This window comes from Aspergillus ambiguus (assembly GCF_047715705.1).
Source record: "Aspergillus ambiguus strain CBS 117.58 unplaced genomic scaffold BDV59scaffold_2, whole genome shotgun sequence".
In the NCBI taxonomy this organism is placed as follows: domain Eukaryota; kingdom Fungi; phylum Ascomycota; class Eurotiomycetes; order Eurotiales; family Aspergillaceae; genus Aspergillus; species Aspergillus ambiguus.
In genome coordinates this window covers 1,677,140-1,700,697 of record NW_027395515.1, presented here as the reverse complement: position 1 = coordinate 1,700,697, position 23,558 = coordinate 1,677,140, and the positions used below count along the sequence as shown (strand labels likewise).

The 23,558-nt window shown below is 53.2% G+C and overlaps 5 protein-coding genes across 5 annotated transcripts; 3 read left to right on the top strand and 2 right to left on the bottom strand.

Moving 5' to 3' along the window:
- Positions 1-452: 452 nt before the first annotated feature.
- On the top strand, positions 453-4,013 carry BDV59DRAFT_54088 (KH domain protein). The gene is made up of 4 exons (XM_073696585.1): positions 453-1,088; positions 1,184-1,984; positions 2,045-2,369; positions 2,419-4,013. The coding sequence occupies exons 1-4, from the start codon at positions 561-563 to the stop codon at positions 3,834-3,836; spliced, it is 3,072 nt and encodes a 1,023-aa protein (XP_073552799.1). The 5' UTR covers positions 453-560; the 3' UTR covers positions 3,837-4,013.
- A 420-nt stretch (positions 4,014-4,433) lies between these two features.
- Positions 4,434-6,722, bottom strand: BDV59DRAFT_53999 (uncharacterized protein). The gene is made up of 2 exons (XM_073696584.1): positions 6,111-6,722; positions 4,434-6,053 (listed from the first exon to the last, which is right to left on the bottom strand). Exons 1-2 carry the CDS (start codon positions 6,232-6,234, stop codon positions 4,717-4,719), a joined length of 1,461 nt encoding a protein of 486 aa, XP_073552798.1. The 5' UTR covers positions 6,235-6,722; the 3' UTR covers positions 4,434-4,716.
- Positions 6,723-6,810: 88 nt separating this feature from the next.
- On the bottom strand, positions 6,811-8,930 carry BDV59DRAFT_190765 (OSTA/TMEM184 family protein; the record flags this gene model as incomplete). The annotated part of the gene is made up of 6 exons (XM_073691801.1): positions 6,811-6,943; positions 7,019-7,362; positions 7,419-8,405; positions 8,482-8,569; positions 8,619-8,672; positions 8,821-8,930. The coding sequence occupies 6 exons, from the start codon at positions 8,928-8,930 to the stop codon at positions 6,811-6,813; spliced, it is 1,716 nt and encodes a 571-aa protein (XP_073552797.1).
- A 381-nt stretch (positions 8,931-9,311) lies between these two features.
- Positions 9,312-19,224, top strand: BDV59DRAFT_53977 (putative fermentation associated protein (Csf1)). Its single transcript, XM_073696583.1, has 3 exons — positions 9,312-9,543; positions 9,592-9,627; positions 9,685-19,224. Exons 1-3 carry the CDS (start codon positions 9,494-9,496, stop codon positions 19,178-19,180), a joined length of 9,582 nt encoding a protein of 3,193 aa, XP_073552796.1. The 5' UTR covers positions 9,312-9,493; the 3' UTR covers positions 19,181-19,224.
- Positions 19,225-19,922: 698 nt separating this feature from the next.
- On the top strand, positions 19,923-23,464 carry BDV59DRAFT_169118 (elongation factor 2). The gene is made up of 6 exons (XM_073688187.1): positions 19,923-20,268; positions 20,348-20,363; positions 20,476-20,533; positions 20,602-21,257; positions 21,314-23,089; positions 23,148-23,464. The coding sequence occupies exons 1-6, from the start codon at positions 20,261-20,263 to the stop codon at positions 23,163-23,165; spliced, it is 2,532 nt and encodes an 843-aa protein (XP_073552795.1). The 5' UTR covers positions 19,923-20,260; the 3' UTR covers positions 23,166-23,464.
- Positions 23,465-23,558: the final 94 nt, after the last annotated feature.

Here is a 23,558-nt window from a genome sequence, read left to right as displayed (position 1 = left end):
ACACCTCCGCTGTCAAGGATACAGCTGGTGGTCTTAGTCACCCCAATTTTCCTGTTGCGAATCCGACCACTCTGGACCCTTCGCTCTCTCTCTCTCTCTCTCTCTCTCTCTCTCTCGCATCTTCTCATCTTCCTCTCTCCCTCTCTTCTCCTCCTCCCCTTCAGCTTCATCTCTTCCCCTTCTCTTCTCTTCTCTTCTCCTCTTCTTCTCTTCTCTTCGCTCTTCTTTCCATCCCTGTCCTTCCTTCCCTTCACCGCCCCTCCCCCATTCCTCCCTCGAATCGATTCACTTTCCCTCCCATTCCGGCCGCTTTCCCCCTCCCCTCGCACCGCCATCGCGCCCATTCCTCTTGCATCTGCATCCCTGTCGAGAACGGCGAACGGAAAAAATCACCCTTCTTCTCCCTTCCTTCCTCGTCCTCTCCTCTCCTTCTTCCCTGTCTCCCTCCGACTCCTTCCCGCCCATCCGCTCTCCGCCATCCTCTCCTCCGCTCTTCTCCTACAACCTCTCTCCCCTCGACTGGGTTCAAGGGGTCAGAGTCTCGTTGATCGGTTCTGGCCATGCACAAGATCTCCAACTTCACGGGTCAGGCCCGTCATGGCTGGGAGCGAATGACACCCACCTTCGGTATGTCTAGGCCTCACTCCGATATGACCTCCCACTCGCTGCGTCGTCCCCATGGAGCTCCGCCCATGACTCCCCCTGCCGGCATCGATCCCACCGTCAACCTCTCCTTCAATGTGCCCTTCTCCTCCACCTTGGCCGGTCCCGATGTCGATGACGTCCTCCACGCCAGTCCCGGGGCCCTCCAGCGCTGGTCCTTCCCCGAAGGCTCCCCCGAGGGGACTCCCGTCCACAGTCTCCCCGTCCACGTCAGCAATGTCGACGCCCTCCGGAGACTCTGCCGTCAGATCACCGAGACCAGCAGTGGTCGAGTCGAGGCCGTCGTCACTTCCTCCGAACCCAAGACCGTCCCTTCCCTCCAGCGACGGCCCCAGGGCTTGGTCACCAATGTCTGTATCACCGGCGAAGGAGACACCGTGCGGAAGATGCGAGCAAGGGTCCTCAATGAGACTCCCATCCTATTGGTGCGTTGAACTGTCTCCCTCCTCTAGCGGGTCGCACCGCATCGCCATATCCCTCCTTCGTTGTCCTCCTGGCTAACTCTCTCCCTCTCGGACAGCGATGTGCGACCGTCGATGTGGATATGCATCTCATCATGGATGGCTCCCCCAAGGGCATCCGTGCCAGTGTCTTGGAGCATCTCGATACCTTGGCTGCTTATACCGGTACCGACATCTTCCTCCTGAGCCCCAAGCTTCGCGATACCGACAGTGCCGTCGTGTCTTCTTACGGCTATGCGTCCGATAACGGGTTGGACCACCGCTTCCGCGTTTCCATCTACGGCGACATGGAGAGTGCCGAACATGCCAAGACCAGAGTTTTGATCATGATCGACCAAATCGTAAGTGATCGTGACCGAACTTCTTTCTTTTACGCTCGTTGGCTGATCCCTCCCCAGCTCAAACGCCATGTCGATGCCATGAAACTCGACTTGACGATGCACACCTTGGTCTGTGGCCGTACCCGCAAAAACATCAAACTCATCGAGGCCGCTACCGGAACAGCCATCTATTTCCCGCCGCCCTTCCCTCGCATTTTCGGATACACTCCCCCCGGTGCCCACCGTCGCAGTGAAGATGAAGTCTACATCACCGGTGATACTCAAGACCAGATCGCTCGGGCGAAGCAGAAATTGCGGGAGTTGGTGATGGGTGTGAAGATCTACGTCAAGGATGTTATCGTCAACTCCAACAAGATCGATAATGTCCTGCTGGACCGTCTGGACAAAGTCCGCAAAGTAATGGAGATGAATGGCTCCTATGTGCTCTTCCCCCAGCTGGGAAGCCAACGTGGTGTGGTCCGGATCCAGGGTGCTGAGGTCCTCCACGTTGAACGCACCGTCCGGGAGATCATGGCTTTGGTATGCGATCGGACAACCAACCCCCCCCTCCCTTGACATTCGGTTACTTACTTCTCTCAGGCTGGTCAATTCTACAGTGCCTCCTGGTGGATCATCATGCCAGACCCCTCTCAGGGAGGGTTTCGGGCTCCTTCCGCGGCTGACGTGCGTACGATGCTGTCCGACATCTGTACAAACTCCGGCGCCGAGGTGAGCTTCGATAACCTGACCTTTAGCATCAATGGGTCGGATGACTCGGTCAAGTCGGCCATGATGGTCATCAACCAGATCCCCTTCGTTCAGCGGAGCCAGTACCAGATGCGTGTCAAGATTGAACTCGCGAATGAACACAAGGAGTTTGTCAGTGGCAAAAAGAACGGCAAGATCAACAAGATCATGGGACAGAGTGCGTAAAACGCTGTTCTTTCATCGGAAAACATGCTAACCCGGTGTAGGCCACGTGCAAATCATCTTCGACGGCTTCAACGAGTACAATTTCTACATTGATGTGTGTGGGAGCCAATACGAGTCGACCAAGAATGGCTTGGATCTCGTCGAACAAGAAATGCCTGCCTCGATTTCCTTCCATGTGCCCGACCAATACCACAAGCGCATTATCGGTATCGGTGGTCAGCACATTCAGCGCATCATGAAGAAGTACTCCGTCTTCGTCAAATTCTCCAACGCCATGGACCGTGGCGGAATGGGCAAGGAGGACGATGACATCAAGGTCGACAACGTCATCTGTCGGACCCCGGCGAGAAACGCCCAAAGTCTGGACCTGGTCAAGCAGGAGATCATGGACATGGTCGAAAAGGTTGATGCTGAATACGTTTCCGAACGTGTCGTGATCAATCGGTTGTACCACCGTGAGCTCCTGGCTCGTATGTCCGAGATCGACGAGCTCGAGAAGAAGTGGAACTGCAAGATCGAGTTCCCGAGCACGGAGCTTGCCAGCGATGTCGTGACGATCTCTGGACCCGAGTACCAAGTACCTCAGGCAGTCGATGCCTTGTTGGGAATGGTCCCAGAGAGCCACGAGCTCCTCTTCCAGAGCTCTCCCGAACTGCGGGAATTCTTCAAGTCGGTTGACTTCCGCACGGATGTCTGCGCGAAGCTAAAGGAGCAATATGAAGTCGATACCACGGTCGACGTCAATGCCGAATCCCCCGTGTCCGAAGGTGGCTCGGTTTCGCCCACGTTTGCTCCCGAAGACCGTGTTGTGCTCGGGTACACCAGAAACAATGCTGGTGGGCTGAAGGATGCCATCGACTTCCTGATCTCCCGCCTGGTGGCTCACGGTCTGGACGCGACCACCGTCAAAGGGGCCATCCCGCGCCCCAAGTCCGACTCGTTCGAGGAGTCCTTGCCCTTCTTCGACTCGAAGTTGTTGCAGCACGCACCTGCACCCCTCGTGACCGACTCGCCGACGCGGCCCAACTTCTCCGACGAGACCAGCGAGCGGGGATCGATCTTCGAGCGGCTCCGTAAGCCCGGAAGCATCTCCTCGTTCTCCTCGTTCATCGGCCGCAAGAACCACTCGGCCTCTCCCGGTTCGTTCTTCAAACACGCCTCGAGCAATGCCTCCAAGGCATCCCTGGTTTCCATGGAGTCCCGAGACAGTGGCTACCGCAATCCGTGGAATGATTCCGGTGTGAATCTGCCGGAGGACGACGGGCCTGTCTTGGGAAGTTCCCACAGCCACAGCAGCAGCAATGGCTGGCCCGCGCGCTTCGATACCAAGTTTCCATTCGGTACCGCGCCTGGGGACATGACCCCCAAGCATGACCCCCGCGCTTCTTTTGATAGTGGTCGTCCTAGCACTTCCAATTCTACTTCTGGATACCCGGCCCCCATCGGGCCACCGCGTTAAAAACCAATGTCAATTTGCAGCAGTATACCCCCAAGAGATATCCAATTTTGTTGTTGTCGTTGTCGATTTCATTACCAGCGCTTTGAAATTTTTTTTTTTACCTCTTTTGATACCACTAGAGCAAGGGACTAAGATGAGAGAAAAAGATCCCGACAAAAACGGAAGAGGTCCTCGCAAGAAGCCAGTCCCCCTTCCATACTGATACCTCTTCGTTCTCGTGCTATCTGCTCTTGAGTTTTTGTTTTGCAAAGAATTTGTCTTTTTTTTTTTCGCTCCGTTGAAAGATGCGTACAGGAACGGAAGGGAACCATCCATCGCATTGGAGGGAATGGATCCTGTGTTACCCGCTTCGTTTCAAACATTAAGATACCTACCTACATGATTGATACCAAAGCGAAATGATGGTGTATGATGGTGTTTCTTGTCTGATTGTGCTGTGCTGTGGTGGCGGCTTTGCCCCTTTCGGAGTTTCAGATCGGTTCTCATCGAACGCTTGCTTTGTTTTGGGCTGTTATATACTTCGACCGTGATATCCTGGTAGAGAAGAATGCAGATGCGCTTGGTCTGTTGCGTCCGTTGACAAGTTCTATCTATATACCTGCGTACCATGTCGCGCCTGTAAGTATACGTCATACATCACCAGGTCGTGGAATAGCTGGGGTTGGTTCCATTAAGGCTAGTAGATATAGAAGCTAATGCGAGGGTATCAAACACTCAAGGCAAAGGGCCGATTCTGTTAACGAGCGACGACAATAGAGACAGACAGCGCAAGCGAAAGCATCAGCAAGCCACAGCACAACAATTCACGACAGATGAAGATATCCGTCCCTATTACGTAGCATACGAACAGTCATAAAATATCCCGCCCTGGATCACCGAATCAGAAGGCCACGCCCACCGCCGAATGGCGGTAACTGCCACTCGGGCTAAGTGCGAGGCCGTCGTATTCGTGGGGCTTCTGCGGCTGGCCTTCGTAGATGGTCGGATGGGGGCGTTCGTCCACCAGGGAGGGGAGCAAGGGGCGGGAGAACGACGACGGGGCCGGAGAGAGCTCCAACTCCTTGGCCAGGGTGGAGGAGGGGAACGGATCCGGGGAGGGAGACGGAAGGGCGCGGGCACTGACGGGCGGCGGGCCAGCGAGGGTGGTGGCGGCACTGGAGACGCTGGGTGTTTTGAAGGCAGCGGTCATGTTGGTCTGCGCGGAGGCCACGGTCGAGCCGCTCAAGGTGCGCGTGCGCGAGCGGATTCGGAATGGGTTCACTGGGTGCGAGGGCTGCGCGGGCTTCCAGGAGCTTGTCTGGAAGAGCCACTGCGTTACGCGGCCGGCGCGCGGGGGCGTGCGCTGCACGGTGGTTTCGGAGGAGGAGGAGGTTGTCGTTGTCGTTGCGGGACGGGTGTCCAGGGAGGCTGTTGGCGGGCGCTGCTGGTGGTATTGGGGTGGAAGAGTATCTTTGGGAGGGAGGCGTGGGGAGGCGGCAGGCCTGTCTGGTAGGCACGGAGTGCGAGGAGCTGTGGTGATGCCAGCGCTGCTGGGCCCAGGGAAGTCTAGCCGGGACGGTAGAGCGGAGATGACGCTTGCAGTCAGGCCGGTCATTGCGGACGAGCGCGTAGAGAAATGCGGGATGAGCGGACTGGCTATTGGGGCCGGTTGTGCGTCGAGGAGTTGCTCTAACGTGGCGAGGGAGGACCGACGAGAGCCTGAGCCGACCGGTTTGCGAGGTAGCTGGAAGGAAGAGGACGGGTGATGAGAGCTGGATCGCGAGAACCGGAGGGGGTTTGCGCCAGTGGGCGAGGAGAGAGCCCGTGGCGGTCGGTTCAGTCCCAGAGTCGACTGGCGTTGACGGTCGTCGTCGGGTGGAATGTCGTCGAAGATGTGTAGGAGGTCGGGTAGTGGGTTCTTGGGAGTGTTGAAGCTCAGCTCCAAGGGCGTGAAGGTTGTGTCATCAGGCTTCATTGAGAACGTAGCGACCCTTCTGAAGTCGGATGGAGCGCTGATCCTTAACGGTGCTGGAGCAGCATACTTCCTCCTGAAGGTCATACTGGCCCGATTGGATGCCCGCGACGCAATACTCCTACTGCTCTCTACCACCCACGACGGGATGGAGGAGGCTCGGCGTGGAGGTAAACCTGGACTGGGGAGATCATCATAGACAACCAGCCGCATGGGAGGAACCAAATGAGGTTGTGTGTGACATATTTCCATGTCTCGCTCAGCTCCTGGATGTCGTCAGCGACATTGATTTTTTTTTCCGATGTATGCACGCATGCACGTACCTCTTTGTGTGATAGACTGTTGATGATGAAAGCTCTCGTCATCGTCTCCCGAGCCTGGGCAGAACAAGCAGGATGAGATCCAGCCCTTAACGAGGGATCCTGCTTGTTCAAGGGCCCCGATCATCGCTACCAGCGCTTTAGGGTTGAGGTACCATCCTCCAGGGAGGTGTAAAGGAGAAAGAAAGTAAAGAGAGCGGATTCGATCAACGACACAAAGGAAGGATATCAATCACTCCTCTTGTGACCAGCCCCGCGAAGGGCACTAAGTTATATATACCAATCATTCAGCGATAGCCCAACCTCATCGGGGAAGATGTGACAACACTGCATTGTCAGTTGCTGTTCTTCCCCTCTCGGCCACCGTGTTCAACTGTCGATCCCTGTGGTGGGGGAAGGATGTGCATATCACACCACTCTGGGCGCGTAATGGCGTCCCGTCATTAGCCCGAACTGCTATCGCCCGTCCAAGACGGTCAGGCAGTGGACAGAGGACTGCATCCTTAATTCGAGGCTCAAATTGTGATCCGGCCAGTGCTCCTCCAACCATCGTCCAGGGATGCTTCACCGTCGGTTTCACGCCGTCGGGTTTCTTTATATAATGAGCAGGTCTCTCCCGGCCATATCATACGCTGTTCAGGTCGTGATGCAGAGATGAAATGTAAAAAATACAATTCTTATTTCGCGGATGCAAACGGCCACGCTATCGGCCCCAGACGTTTTCTTCTTCTATGTCTCCGTACGACCACGTTCGTGCAGGGGTAGTCTGCCCGCTATCTGTTTTACCCGTCTCAGTAGTCGCCGCCGTCTCCCGATGGGTTTCATCCGATTGATCGCTGATTGGCTGGTCCGAAGGCCTCCTGGACATCATGTTAACAGACAGGAGGACCGCAGCGTCCAAGGGTTCTTACTTGAAGAGTCGCGGTTCTGGTTGTGCCGCTGCCGATCCAAATGCTCTCTGGGCCTGTTCGCGTTCCTCGTCTTCGGCTTCTCGATCTTCTACCACAAGGTCAACCAATTGACTGCGGTTGGAGGCTTGAGAGACGGAAGAGCTGGCCTCCCGTGGCGGCCGATTCCCGGACATGCTGGATGGGGCTCCGCCGCTTCCACGTGCACTGTCACTGCGCGATCCGCGGGATCTCCGATGTTTACGAGGTTTCTTCACAACCTCTGGTGGATCAGGGGGTTCCTGGTAGCTCGTTGGAGCCTCCAGCCGCTGATCTCGCGGCACCTCGTGTGCCGTGATCACCGGGTACTAAGATTAGTGTCAGCCTTCAACTGTTCGCACAGGGACAGCCACCGCCAACTTACGTTCCAGTCGCCAAATTCCAAAGCCCGCGCCTGCGTAAATAGCCACTCGTCTTCTGCGTCGAGGGTCGTGTTGCCCATCTCGTTAGGCGAGCGGTAACGGTCCAGAGTGCTACTCCGCCGATCACGGGAGTGTGATTCGGAGCCTGCCAGCAATGGCGTGCGGCTGTTGATCTCTCCCGGTTTGGGGATCCAATATTTCGCCTTTCCGCCACGTTCATACCGCATGCCATGCATGACCCGTCGCACCCGTGATTCCGACTCTTCGTGGGCAATGATGTGGTCATTCGAGTCGAACAGCCGGTATTCATAGTTTTCACCGCGCAACGTCATCTTAGTGTCTTCAATCAAGTCTCGGATTCCGAAGGCATCCCGCAGAGCATATTTGACTGGTAGTCGAGCGGCGGAGATGGTCGGGTCCGCATAGTCGTGCCACGAGAAGGCATACCAATGGGTAATGGCAAAGATAGGCATCTCGAAGCAGATCAGGCTGTCTTGAATAGCTGCCGCGAGGTTATCAGGAGTGTAACCAGCGACGCCGTTGGACAAAGCTCCGAGCCACTGCAGGATGGACAAGAAGAAACCCTGCCAATAGGAAGCAAAGATAATGAGCTTGACGCAGAGGAACTTGGGCACGGGACGAAACGGGGCCAGGTCGTTGTGAAGGCAGACCCAGAACATCGCTAGGGAATAGAGACTGATGGTCACACTGATATTATAGATAATGCCAGTCCAGAGGTATCCGGAATTCAACCCTAGATACCCTTCCTGGTATGTATCGGTCGCTTTCATTATGATGGAAATGGCTGCCAGGATGGGTTTGAGCCACGCATATTGAAGAATGCCTCGCTTCACGGCAAGAAAAGTTTGGGGGTCGGAGATGTCGACCTTGGGTAGACAATGATTCAGGGGCCAAGCATGCTGTACAGGGGGACGGCCATGGGTCATGATAATCAATGCTCGCTCGCCTCCGAGGAAGTTGATAAGTAACTGGAAAAAGGTGTAGATCGTAAAAGCCTAAGGGTGGGTTAACAGTGTACACTGGGACGGAGCTCATGGCTACTACCTCGTAAATATCGCGTACAGGATCCAGCCACAGTGACGCTTTCAATGATACAATGCTGGTCCAGGAAGCTGCGGCATATATGGGGACCCTGTTACAGTTAGTCGGGCACTTGGACTATCGACTGACTCGACACGGACATGAGAAGTATGCGAACGACATATCGTTGGAGCAACGGCTTGCGATAGTTTTTGCTGAGAAGTACGAGTCAGTAGCTGTGCAATGAGCGGGGGAGACTCGATATATACGTTTGAAGCCATACGGACCTGGAGGAACCAGAAAACATGTTAGCAGCTGCTCTATCATCCAAAGCGTCGGCCACAGGGGGAGGGGTGAGCTCACACAAGAGACAACAACGAAGCTACCAGCGCGGACACCCCCGACACTATTACCACCGCGCGTGCCAGACTATGGCCTGTACCACCGGAAGGCGAAGACGACTCGGTCCTCATTGTTGACGACATTTGCGGCGTTTCCACCGCGTCAATACTTCGAATTGAGACCAACCACGGCTAAAGCATTCCGCAAATCAACGAGACCAGTTGAAAGAAAGGGACATGATTCTGTGACTGGAGTCGAAGGAGGGTAGCGACAATAGAGAGTTCTTCTATCAACAAGAAGAAACCGGCATGATTGAAGTGGGACGTGGAGGGAGGAGAGTAGGTAGAGAGATGCAAGACGCGGACGGGAAATGCGACGCATCATCATCATCGGAGCTCCTTCCCCCCTTACCTCATCGGGTTAGTTCCGGCGGGCCCGTGACAATCCACATGTTCATTCGTCTTCTCCGCCTTTTCCCCAATTCCCACCAGCTTCATCTTGGGATTTATGATCCTCGATACAATCGCTCGAGCTCGGTATGATATCGCGCGGGTAGAATGAATCCTCTTGGAACTGCGCTGCCCATCCGTTCCATTTGCACTCCTCAAAAGGAAGACTGATCGTCTCGCCGCCGTCGCGTCGTCGCCATGTCCGCGGTCCTCCATCAGTGTAGGAGAGGTTAAGGTCTTGCAAGATGGCGAGCCTGTCCACGTTGACCTTGACGCCTGATCCCAGCTTCAACTGGTGAGTCAATTAATGGCGATCGTGATCTCTTAGCTTACGCATGTCCAGGTTTTTCCTCCTCGAGCTTATCGTTTCGTGCATTCTGTAAGTTGACCGTCCAGTGTACCGCTAGACCAATACTAATCGATGTGGCCTGCCCAGTGTACTCTTTTTCCTGTTATACTTTAATCGTCTGTTTGCCGCCCTCCTGTCCTATGCGATCCGTGCCTACACTTGGCATTACTACCGCGTATATGTCGATATAAATGCCCTCCAGATATCTCTCCTTGGAGGGCGGATCTTTTTCAAAGGCATTCGATACCATGGCGTGAACGAGACAATCTTCGTTCACGGAGGCTTTATAACATGGCGTTACTGGAAGCGCACAGTGCGGAGGACTGACTTGTCCAACCTCAAATCACACGGTGGACTGGCGGGGCATGGCGCTCGACCTTCTGAAGGTAGAGAAACAAAGCACAATGGGGCTGACGAGCAAGGAGGGGTCAAGCGAACAGACACATTTCCTTGTCGTATCACCGCAAAATTCTACGGGCTCGAATGGTTCGTTTACAATAGGACGCCGGCCTACGAGAGCATTCTTGCCGGCTTTACCGCCACTGGACCCTCGGCAACCTTTACCAAACCGCAATACCCAGCAAGTAACGTGCTGGATCCGGAACTAAAAGAGGGCTCGGAACGAACATCTAGCGCAAGCGGACAGCCTTCCGACCATGCATCTGCTGTGGGCAATGATACAACGCGATCTGGTACTGATCGAGCGTCACTCCGCTCGTTGGATACCACAAGTTCTGGCCAAGAAGTCGGGGAGGGTCTTTCAAGATTCCTTCAGCTACTTCCACTAAAGTTGGAATGTGACAAAGGAGCCATCGTGATCGGGAATGAAAACACGGCTTCGGTGTTGACCACAACGTTTGATAGTGCAACCGGGTTGATTGACGCCTGTGATACTGGTCCTCTTGACCTATATCGTCAGGTATTCTCCTTCCATCTTAGTCATCCTGTTGTGCAGATGCGGCCGAACCCGGATTACAAGCAAGACCAACTCACTGCGGCCAAAGCCCTAGGCTTGAGGAAGGAAGACCAGCCGGGCATCAAACGAAAAAGAGACACCATCTTCAATTATCAGTTTCAAAAACGTCGGGTATGGCACAGTGTCCGTGACCTTATCCCATATTTTCAGACTTCTGTGGAGTCCTTCCATGTGCCAGAGAAGAACGCGGACACTGCCTCGAGATCGCAAGCCCGTCACGATACCCAGTGGGTTGGCCTTTCCCGATATTTGGATGATGCTAGTCAAGATGACCATGGTGAGTGGAATGTCATTGAATACGGTCGATTCTCCACTATCTTGGACAGCCCGGGCGTCGACATAACATATTTCTGGGACATACCAGGATGTGTTGGCCCCAAACAGTGCTCCCAGGAACCTACACCACAAGAAAAGCTCTTGGACATTAATGGCGCGCCTCCTCCTGAATGGGGTATTGATGTCACGATTGAAGGCGGCACCGTAAACTACGGCCCCTGGGCGGATCGCGAGCGTGTCGGGTTGCAGAATGTCTTCTTTCCCAGTGCCTACAGAAGCTCTCAGCCAGCAGAACCTTTGGCACCGGGAGATTTGCGAAGAAATTCAGTTTTCAAGTTGCGGGTAGACATAAGTGAAGAGTTGACGTTGCGCATTCCTACACGGGAACCTTCCAAGGACTGGCAGTGGAAAGGCCGGGCCAATGCAATACGCGGAGCGTCTAGAGTGAAGAAACAGCAAGGACAGCGGCGCAGGCAGTCACGAACTGGTGATGGCGACAAGAGCCATATTGGACCGGATATTCGTCCGTTTGGCTGGCTCTCTCTTCGTGTAGCCGGCAACTCCTCCATAAGCTACTCCATGGATATGGTTGCTTCGGTCTCCGGCTTCGCCAGTCAACTGGACCTAGATCTGCGGGAGTCGAGAATGACATCTAGTGTCAACCACGCACTCCTATGGCAGTGCCCTCGGCAGATCATCAACTGTGATCTCTCCGTCCCGCTCTTGTGGAACAGTCTCCGGACATGGACCTTCCATATTAAGAGCCATGACATGGAGCTATTTCTGTTACGGGATCATATTTTTCTGTTGATAGATCTTGTGAGCGATTGGGCATCAGGCCCTCCACCGGATTATTATACGTTTGTCCCGTTCCATTACAGGCTGAATCTTGATTTCGTTGGCTTGAGCTTGTTTGTGAACGTCAATGACCAAAACATCATCAGCAACCCTTCCGACTTGGATGATAATCGCTTAATTGTGATCAAGGGCAAGAAATTGACCTCGGATATCCTGATCCCCTTGGACAAATATAGAACGGAGCAAAATGCAGTCAACTTTAACGTCAATCTCCAGGATGGCACTATCGATTTCCTCAGTCCATTGTGGGATACACTGCACACGTTCCTCAAAGACAAGTCCACAGCAACGCTGGGCAGTTTGAACATTGACGGAAGCTATGACTACTACCTTTCTACCTCACCGGATCTTACAGACACCTTATACCTCAACATGCACGGAATATCCCCGAAGCTATATCTGTTTGGCTTTCTGATCAGGTCTTTCATGACTATTAAGGAGAATTATTTCGGCGAGGAAATGCACTTCAAGACTCTGGAGGAATTCCAAGAGATAGCGTACAGGGACGAACCTCCGGATGCCTATAATGGGATAAACCCGAATCGGACATCCAATGACCTTGATGTCATTGTGCATGTTACCGTTGATAATCCCTACGCTCTGCTTCCGCAAAACATTTATGACAAACTCAATTGCCTAAGTCTCACTGCGCCTTCTTTGGAGGCTGATTTGCGATTCACCAACTATTATATGGACCTGCATTTCTCCATTGCGCCACTCAAGGTGGGGTTGGAAACACAACTGTCAGAAGGACCTCCTGACATATCTGATACTCAACTCTTCATTGACGGCGTATCAATCCATGGCCACCGCTTGTTCGGCCTGCCTCCGGCAGAACCTACGTATGTTTGCAACTGGGATTTCGACGTCGGTCGAATCGTTGGAGAGTGTTCGGCCGAGTTCCTCTCGAGCTTAGGGGCAGGGTTGAAGAGCTTTGATTTCTCCTTCGACAACGAAGAAAACGCGCTGCCTCCTTTAGTGCCGCTGGCGCTTCATGATGTTACTTTCCTCCGGGCCAAGCTTGACATTATCCACATTTCTGTGTTGCTTGACAAGGCCGCTCTTGTTCTCAGCACTGGTCCTGTCACAACGGAATTCAACGACTGGGCGAATGCTAGGTTCTCGAAGCGGATGAGCCTTCTCGTACCGGATATTTCTGTCGCTGCAGTAGATTACAAATTTGTTGGTCGTTTTGGGAGCCTCCTCGAAACCGATGTTAGCCCCCTCGCCTTTTTCTGCACGGCAATCGATCTCAAAATGGTGCAAAGGAGAAGCGACATTGTGGAAAAACGAAGGCTGCAACAAGAGCACATCAAGGTACATGACCAAAGGACCCAGAGAACACCATGGCTCCTTTTTGACTGGGAGGAAGTTGAACCCGAGGCTCTGCAGTGGAAGAGTGGCGACTTGGCTTTCCCGACCATCGCCATACCTACGATGCCAGAGCCTATTGTCCGCCATGCGGGCATGACGGATTATTCATCTTCGTCGTCCGGGAGTTCCTTGGACACCGGAAGCAGCCGGAGTTCGAAGAGCTTTCTCATATCTGCGGATACACCAAGCGTGAAAAGCTACCGCAAAAGAGACGTCAGCCCTGATGGGCGGCGTTCAGCAAGCACGCGATATGGACCCGATATCCTCAAGGGGACAGTTGAGCAGGATCGTCGTCCTTCTGTGGAACGAAATTATTCGCCAACAGAATCGCAAAATATTGTATCTGATGCTTGTAACCCATGGATCATGCCGAATTTCACTTTGCACAAAATCAACCTGGACACATCCCAGCTGCCTTCGAGTCCTACCCTTAGTCATGAATCCATGCGAGATAGTATGCGTATCATGAGATTTGACCCTCACTTTTCTCCTTTCGACGATGATATGACAACATACACGAACTTTGCGCTTGAGCTACGTTCTGGAGTCCGCGGGTTCTGTACTGCAGAATTTCTATTCATTGTCTCCGAGCTCCTCGGGAGACTGCAACCAAAACATCCGATTGAAATCATTGATTCTCTTCAGAAAGACGTCATTTCAGATATAGTCGGTTACGAAAAATCTTTGAAGCAACCAAAGAAGGCAACGAGCCTTGCTATTCGGACACCTTTCATATCTGCTCGGTTAGTTAACTCGACAGAACCTCTCATGAATCATGAACCCCTCTTCCGCGACGAGTATAGTGTCGAGGTAACGCATTTGAGAGCTGGTTTGAGAACAAGGATTGAACGCCAGAAAGGCGACCTTATTTCTGGAGTCAGCAAAAGTACGACTGCTCACGCAGCTGCCGAAGGTCTCTCGGTGTCTGTTGAAGGAACCCGAACGGATGCATACCATGACAAAGCCGAATTTAGTTGTGTCCTGGGTGATATGAACTTTTGGCTTGTGGCGAACCCTGCAGTAAGGTCGAACTTCCAAGCTCGGGCTTTTGATACTGTTACGTTCACAAAATCAGTGGAGCATCTTGCTTTTCTAGTCCGTCGTACCACGACGATGTTCGATTCTGTCACGTCATCTTTCCAACACAGCTCATCGCTTGAGCATAAGAGATTGCGTTTTCTGATCTATTCATTGGGGAAACCGGCTTCCAATATTGCAGATCCTGCTTTTCTGACCAGAATCTCTTATGTCCTCCGAGTTGCCCCTGCTCATGTGCGCCATCACGACTCTTGGAAGATACTTTCGCGCATCCGGAACATTTATAACCATTTGACATTGGCTCAGCAACGGGATCTGGCTTCGAAATGTGTGAATGACGACTTGTCCGTTCCGAAAGATGCTAGAACGATAGTTCTCAACAGCTTTGATCAATGGAGAGCTTGGGATCTAGCTCACGTCGAGAAAAGCTACGTGATGCAAAAAGTATGGAACATTCTTGCATCAAAGTCAGAGTCGTCCCACACAAAGATACTCTTTTCTTCCACCGTCAAGCTGTTCCGCTTTGCTATTGACCCCGGACCGAAGGAAACCAACTTTGTGGTTGAGGATCTGTCTACTGCTGTGTCAGTGGCCCCGCAAAAGGCCCCGACATCTGGAGACTTTATGCGACAACGAAGTTCGATCATGGTCGAGTCGTACTGCTCTTCTATTAGTCTCCACCTCCGATGGGAGATCCTAGAGCTAGTGGAAGGTGTCGCTAGGGCCATGTCAACCGTCACTTTGGAGTCCGCACCACAGCCGTCAGCTTCTGATAACAAGGAGGCTGAAAACAACTTTCAGTTTGTGTTTGGTGCTGACCTCGGCTCCGTGATTCTCGATGGCATCAATGCTAAGCTAGCACTGAGTGGCCGGGGACTGAGAAGCTCTGTTGTGCAAAACGTACATAGTCTGGATGAGCCCAAAGGGCTCAGTGTGCTTCTCGGTGCTCAGGCATGCTCTTCTGAGCTCTCCGACCTGTCGAGAGCTCTGATGCTGTGGAGGATTAGCGATCCACACTTGTTTTGTTCGTGTGTGTCCGAGGAGAACGAGACAGGCTTGACACATGAATGGAAGATAGCAGGATCGAGCAGGAAGCTCCGCTATGATATGAAAGAGGACCCATTGAATCTCGCCCATACAGCAGATCGACTGATAGAGGATGAGATCCGATATATCCACCGGCTAGTTAACAGTCTAGAGCTGCCGGCTCGCGAGTCAGAGAAACCCGTTGTACGAGATCGACCGGTGCACAACAGATTCCACGTCGCAATGTTTCTGGACGATTACCGCCTAAGCTTCTGTGTCCTGCCGTCTTTGACCTATGTCATCTCTGGCGAAGTGGCTAGGACATCTATCATTCCAACAGAAGGCTCAAAAGTTGAGGTTGATTTCGATTTAAAAAAGAACCTGCACACGTTCTTGTCAAATGGAAAGGATGAGTGGCATCCCTTATCGGTGTTGGAAATCCCCCCAATAAACGGCCGAGTTACTGCAAACCTTTTGCCTGACCGCACTGAGATGGAAGTCGATGTCACGATAGAACTTATTTGGCTGGAAGCAAGTGCTGTGCGAAGCCTGATGGGAGCTCTTGCGAAACCGGAATTCTCCCACTTGATGTCCGACTTACAGCAGAATGTTGAGATTCTCCAACAGCACCTGAGAGAAGTCCTTGCGCTTGACAAGTCTCCTCCTCAGCAGAAGGAATCACCAACCGGCCATGCGATCCTCTACAAAGCGCGTATGACGATGGCAGGTACAAAGATACACGCCAGCGCTCCCGCCCTCAACGGCAAGAACTATTCCGCAGATATGGTTTTCAATCTTGGGATGATGCGCATGCGCCTCGACAATGGGCTGGAGAATGGAACCCCGATGGAGTATCCGGAATTCCACGTGAATACGTCAAGTGTTCGCTTTGATTTACGCAAACAAGAAGCTGCTACTAGCCTTTCATACTGTAATTTTGCTATTGACGCAAAATTCCAGGGAACCTCGATGACTCGCGAGGATGGCCAGACCAGACGCGTGTATCATTTCAGCAGCCAGAAGTTCGAGGTCGAGCTGTTTTCCGAAACGGCTGCGTTAATGGTTGGTATGGCGACCCACCTTCGAGAGCGTATCAAAACCTTGGACTTGTCCCATGAGGTTAAACGTTTCAGGAAGTTGAGAAGGCGGGGCCATGGAGAGCCGATAGAACGACCTCGTGAGACTTACCCAACCCAGGGAACGGAAGACTATGCCCCGGAGGACCTCTTCAACGCCATATATTCATTTGATCTGAATAACATTCAAATTGGCTGGAACATGAGCACTGTGCCATTGCCTGCGTCGGGACGCATGCCAGACGATCTGGTATTCTCAATCAAGCACGTGGAGTTATCCAACAAGAAGCCAAACGCTGCAAAACTACGCATTGAGGACGTCCAATTGCAGATGGTGCCCTTCTCAAGGAGTAGGCATAAGCGCTCTCTCAACTCGGCTCTGTTACCTGAATTGGTTTTCAATGTGGCGTATGCCTCGTCCGGTGATGAAGTTCGTCTGGCATTCCAGGCGGCTGGGAAATCGCTTGACATCAGAGCGACATCAGATTTTATGCTTCCAGCAAGCATGATTCGAGACTCCATTGCGGCTTCTAGCCAAATCGTCCGGGATGCTAACGCTACGCTTGTGTCAAAGTCGCCGGATGATACCAAGAAGCAGCGAGTGTTATTTGGAAATAAGCACTTCCGCTCGGTGCTAGTCGATGTGGACTTTGCTGGTGCTGTTGTTTCTCTTCAAGGACGACATACTGACGATCATCAAACGATGCTTACTGCAACGCTGAAGGGTAGTTGGCCCTCAGAGGCCAAATACGGCCAGTATGTCCATGGTGACGCAGTGGCAACTGCAACTTTACGTGCACCTGGTGTCGCCGTCAAAGTGCAATACGAGCACAATAGACAAGATGACCCGGCACTCAATGCGGAGCTTAAGGTCGATGCCTCGACAAATGTTCTTTACCCGAGCTTGGTGCCCTTGATCAAGCAGATGACTTCTACTGTCAAAGAAGTTATGGGCGACCAGGAAAAGCCCAGGAGGCCGTCGACTAGCATGATGTTACAGTCGCAAAAGTTGATGCCGCAGACATCTCCCGACAAGCAAGATACGGATTCCATTCTTGGAAGGTGCAAGCTAAACGTGGGCCTGTTGATCTGCAAACAGGAGTTCAGTCTGAGTTGCCAGCCTATTGCAAGAGTGGCAGCGACCGCCAAGTTTGACAGCGCGTATGTGACAATCAACACGGTTTCGGACGAACAGGGGCGTTTCTTCGCGCTGTTGGTGTCTTTTAACTCCTTCGAAGCCTCAGTCAAGCACGTTTATTCCAATGAGTCGACGGCAAGCTTTGAGGTCAATTCGATGATTATGTCACTTATCAACAGCAAACATCTCAGTCGGTCCAAGGGGATCTCTGCAGCTCTGCGAGTGAGCCCAATGCGGGTGGCGCTCAATGCGAAACAAGTCCAAGACCTTTTGCTTTTCCGGGAGATCTGGGTACCTTCGGGCGATGACGGTGATTCTGGCCGTCCGTTCCAGCCCTCGCCAACCGAGGCCCAGCCGTATATTGTGCAGCGGTATCAGCAAGTGGCATCAGCACCTGCGTTTCCTTGGAATTCGGCTCTTGCTATTGAGCGGCTGGAAATCCAACTTGATTTGGGGTCTACGCTCGGTAAGGCGGTGTTTAGCATCCATGATCTGTGGCTGTCATCGAAGAAGTCTTCCGACTGGGAGCAGAAACTTTGTATCGGATTCAGGACTGCGGGAATTGAGAGTAAAGGCCGTATGAGTGGGCTGATTGAGCTTCGGGCGCTCAAGGTCCAGACGTCTATCCACTGGCCCGATGACAGTCCCAACAACAGGACACCGCTGATTCAAGCCTCTGTTTCGTTTGATCAGTTCCAGGTGAAGGTGTCTTTCGACTACCAGCCGTTCCTCATTGCTCATATCGCCATGTTTGATTTCCTGATGTACAACGTCCGAAACTCATCGGGCTCCGAGCGACTCTTCAGCATCCTGGAAGGGGACCAGGTGCAGGTGTTCTGTACCAGCTTGACAGGGTCGCAGTCGATCGCATTGTACCAGGCATGGAAACGGTTAGTCCAAGACAAGCAGGCAGCGTATGAAGCCTCTCTGCGGGAAGTTGAGCGATACCTGCGTCGACGGACGTCGGTGTTTGACAAGACCGATCTCTCCGCGAAAGAGCTGGTGCCCAAGGACGGAGATAAGGCGGAGAAAGCGCCGATTTCTCTTCATACGGGAGTTGTGGTGACGATCAATGCGGTCAACATTGGGGTATTCCCCAGCTCTTTCTTCGATAACCACGTGTTCAAGGTTGAGGCGAACGAGGCACAGGCCCGGTTCGACGTTACAGTGGATGAAGGCAAGATCCACAGCGCGCTGGGGCTAACGCTGGGCCAGCTCCGCGTGGCACTGTCTAGCATTGTGCGGCCTCACCGGATGGAAATTGAGGAGCTCCTGGTTGGCGAGATTGCGAATCGCGTGCTGGGATCAAGTGGAGGAACAATCCTGAAAGTTCCGAGGTTGGTGGCTGGGATGGAAACATGGCAGAGTCCCGGATCGCAGCAAATTGACTATCTCTTCCGGAGCACATTCGAGGGCAAAGTGGATGTGGGATGGAACTACTCCCGGATCAGCTTCATCCGCGATATGTGGGAGACGCATTCGCGGGCGATGGCGTCCCGGTTAGGCAAACCATTGCCACCGTCTGCCGTACGCATCACCGGGGGACTGAATGAAGGAGGGGGCGATAAGAGCGAGACGCAGGAGAAGATTACGGCGGTGGTGAACGTGCCCCAGTCCAAGTACACCTATGTTGCGTTGGAGCCCCCGGTGATCGAGACGCCACAGCTACGGGATATGGGAGAGGCGACGCCTCCGCTGGAATGGATTGGCCTGCAACGGGATAAGCTGCCGAACGTGACGCATCAGATTATTATTGTGACATTGCTAGAGATTGCGACGGAGGTGGAGGATGCGTACGCGAAGATCCTGGGGTCTTCGTAAGGAGCGGGTGCGTCTGCATGCATTGGATGCAGAGGCGATCTGGGACCCGGTGTATTCAGCTGTATTGTATATATACTGTGTTAATACTGTTACTATTATGGTAATTTCTCTTTCAATGGCCACCTAAAAGTATCTAAAGCTTGCTACGGGACTTAGGGTCGAACTGAGGATGGATGGATATCGCTGCAGCCCTAATGATGTCAAATGGAGGATGCATTATTAATCCAGCTGCATTATTCAGCTGGTGCCCAAGGCACCTCATTGAAGCAGGCGGTGAGAGTGGAGGGGCCGACAAACTCGGGGTGTGATTAGTGGAGAGCTCTCGTTGGTTTCCTCGTGTGGTTTTAGCGGCGTATCGTAATTTATATCACTCTTACAGTAGGCCAGCTACCTACCTAGGTACACCTACAACCCATAGTAGGTAGGTGACAGGTAGATTGTCTATCACAAAGCTATGGTGGTCGTCTATAATCTAAAAGAGTGTGAGTCAGGACATGAGCCATCCAGCTGACTATCCATGGCTATCCATGGCTGTGCGGTGGCATGATAGGCAGGGTGTTGCCGCTGGAGGTCGACCTTGGATGAGATGATATCTCGAAGCATATTTTTGAGTCAGAGAGGAAAATCAACCTACAAACCTAGCAGCTAGCTACATCGAACCTACCTATAGACGCTCTATCCTCTTGTGTCTGTCAATATTGGCCACCTACAGCCGTGGTAATCAAACGAGGGGCACAAGCGGAAACGCAAAAATACGCACATCCAGATTTGAAATCGGAAAAATTCCAGCATTAAAAAAAAAAAAAAGTCCCCACCTTCTCTCACTCACTCCCGCCCATTTTCCCCTCTTCCTCTTTTCCTCTCCTCTTCCTCCTCCTCCTCTCTCTTTTTCTCTCTTCACCTTCCACCGTGAAGCCCTCAGCCTCCCCTTTTTTGGAGCAGCGCACATAGGTCTTTTCTGTCCTATTTATCCCAGGTCGAGCTAGTCCTCGATCCTGTTCCTTTGTGTCGTTTCTCTCTTCTCTTTTTCCTTTCCCACAACCCCGCCTCTAAGGCCGTTGACAGGAAAAAACCGTCAAAATGGTCAAGTAAGTTCATCTCTTCTCATCTTCCCCTCGGATCATCGAGGATTCTCTCGCACAGTTTCACTGACCATGTTCTTCTTAGCTTCACTATCGAGGAGGTTCGTCTTCATCCCCCGCGCTGGACTCGAATTGCACACAACCCCATGTCTCTTGGTCCCGGAAATGGAAAGACATGCGAGATAGACTCCTTCATACTGACTCAATCCCTAGATCCGGTCCCTCATGGACCGCCAGGCCAACATCCGTAACATGTCGGTCATTGCTCACGGTATGTGAACGTCGGCGCTGTTCGAAATCCTCCTCAAACCAGATCTTCCACTAACAATTTTCTTTTAGTCGATCACGGAAAGTCTACCCTCTCCGACTCTCTCGTGCAGCGTGCCGGTATCATTTCGGCTGCCAAGGCTGGTGAGACTCGTTTCATGGACACTCGTCCCGACGAGCAGGACCGTTGTATTACCATCAAGTCCACCGCCATCTCCCTCTATGCTCAGTTCCCTGATGAGGAGGATCTCAAGGAGATCCCCCAGAAGGTCGATGGCTCGGAGTTCCTGATCAACCTGATCGACTCCCCCGGTCACGTTGACTTCTCCTCGGAGGTCACTGCCGCTCTCCGTGTCACTGACGGTGCCCTGGTCGTCGTCGACTGTGTCTCCGGTGTCTGTGTCCAGACCGAGACCGTCCTGCGTCAGGCCCTGACTGAGCGTATCAAGCCCGTCCTCATCATTAACAAGGTCGACCGTGCTCTTCTCGAGCTGCAGGTCTCCAAGGAGGACCTTTACCAGTCCTTCTGCCGTACCATTGAGTCCGTCAACGTCATCATCGCTACCTACTTCGACAAGGTCCTTGGTGACGTCCAGGTCTACCCCGACCGCGGTACCGTTGCCTTCGGTTCCGGTCTTCACGGCTGGGCTTTCACTGTTCGCCAGTTCGCCGTCAAGTACGCCAAGAAGTTCGGTGTTGACCGCAAGAAGATGCTTGAGCGTCTCTGGGTAAGTTCTGCTCCTTGGCTCAGTGACGGCCGTGGACAACGCTGATGACTTCGTAGGGTGACAACTACTTCAACCCCAAGACCAAGAAGTGGACCAAGTCCGCCGAGGCTGATGGCAAGCCCCTCGAGCGTGCCTTCAACCAGTTCATCCTCGACCCCATCTTCAAGATCTTCAACGCCATCAACAACGACAAGCAGGATCAGATCCCCACTCTCCTTGAGAAGCTGGAGATCAAGCTTGCTTCTGATGAGAAGGACCTCACCGGCAAGCAGCTCCTCAAGACCGTCATGCGCAAGTTCCTTCCTGCCGCCGACGCTATGCTGGAGATGATCTGTATCCACCTGCCTTCTCCCGTCACTGCCCAGAAGTACCGTGCCGAGACTCTCTACGAGGGTCCTCAGGACGATGACTGCGCCATTGGTATCCGTGACTGTGACGCCAAGGCTCCTCTCATGCTTTACGTCTCCAAGATGGTGCCCACCTCCGACAAGGGTCGTTTCTATGCCTTCGGTCGTGTGTACTCCGGTACCGTCCGTTCTGGTCTGAAGGTCCGCATCCAGGGTCCCAACTACACTCCTGGCCGCAAGGAGGACCTCTTCATCAAGAACATCCAGCGTACCATTCTCATGATGGGTCGTTTCGTTGAGCCCATCGAGGATGTCCCCGCTGGTAACATTGTCGGTCTGGTCGGTGTTGACCAGTTCCTGCTCAAGTCTGGTACCCTCACCACCTCCGAGACTGCCCACAACCTCAAGGTCATGAAGTTCTCCGTGTCCCCTGTCGTGCAGCGCTCCGTTGAGGTCAAGAACGCCCAGGATCTGCCCAAGCTGGTCGAGGGTCTCAAGCGTCTGTCCAAGTCTGATCCTTGTGTCCTGACTTACATCTCCGAGTCTGGTGAGCACGTCGTTGCTGGTGCTGGTGAGCTGCACTTGGAGATTTGCCTGAAGGATCTCGAGGAGGACCACGCCGGTGTTCCCCTCCGCATTTCCGACCCCGTCGTCTCCTACCGTGAGACGGTCACTGGCACCTCCAGCATGACTGCCCTGTCCAAGTCTCCCAACAAGCACAACCGTCTCTACCTCACTGCTGAGCCCCTTAGTGAGGAGGTCTCCCTCGCCATCGAGGCCGGCAAGATCACCCCTCGTGACGATTTCAAGGCCCGTGCTCGTGTCCTTGCTGACGACTTCGGCTGGGATGTCACCGACGCCCGTAAGATCTGGTGCTTCGGTCCTGACACCACCGGTGCCAACCTGCTGGTCGACCAGACCAAGGCTGTCCAGTACCTTAACGAAATCAAGGACTCTGTCGTCTCTGGTTTCCAGTGGGCCACCCGCGAGGGTCCCGTTGCCGAGGAGCCCATGCGCTCGATCCGCTTCAACATCCTCGATGTGACCCTGCACGCTGATGCCATCCACCGTGGTGGCGGTCAGATCATCCCTACCGCTCGTCGTGTGCTTTACGCCGCTACCATGCTTGCCGACCCCGGTATCCTGGAGCCCATCTTCAACGTCGAGATCCAGGTGCCCGAACAGGCCATGGGTGGTATCTACGGTGTCCTCACCCGCCGTCGTGGTCACGTCTACACCGAGGAGCAGCGCCCCGGTACTCCTCTGTTCAACGTCAAGGCCTACCTGCCCGTCAACGAGTCCTTCGGTTTCCCCACCGACCTCCGTGCCGCCACTGGTGGTCAGGCCTTCCCTCAGTCCGTCTTCGACCACTGGGAAGTCCTTCCTGGTGGATCTCCTCTCGACTCCACCACCAAGCCTGGTCAGATCGTCAAGGAGATGCGTACGCGCAAGGGTCTCAAGCCCGAGGTTCCTGGCTACGAGAACGTAAGTTGTTGTTTTACTATTCTAATTGCATGCCGTATGCTAACTGGTCTTTCTGCAGTACTACGACAAGCTGTAAACACGTTCTTTACAAGCAGAATAGGGTCCCTGTTTGCCATGATGGGAATTCTATGTTTATGAGATCGACGAACGCAATACACTGTCTATGTTAGGGGCTGAGACACCCCTGAAAATGAAACAAGACGCCGCCGTCTAATGTCGTATGTGGATTTTCGATACCTAGAAACCAGTAGTAGAGACCGGGAGTGGACGTGCATTTGCTATGGCTTTTCTTTTTTTTGTTCTGTTTATGACTGCGAGGGCTTTTACGTTCGCTAGGTGAACATCAAAAAATATGAGAGTAGTTCCCAGTTGTAATGTGACGCATGCTGTATTGTCGAGCTAAAGCAAGTAGGCCTTAAAGTAACCTTCGAAGGATGGTGTTGTGTCTATAGAGGAAAGGGTGGCTGGT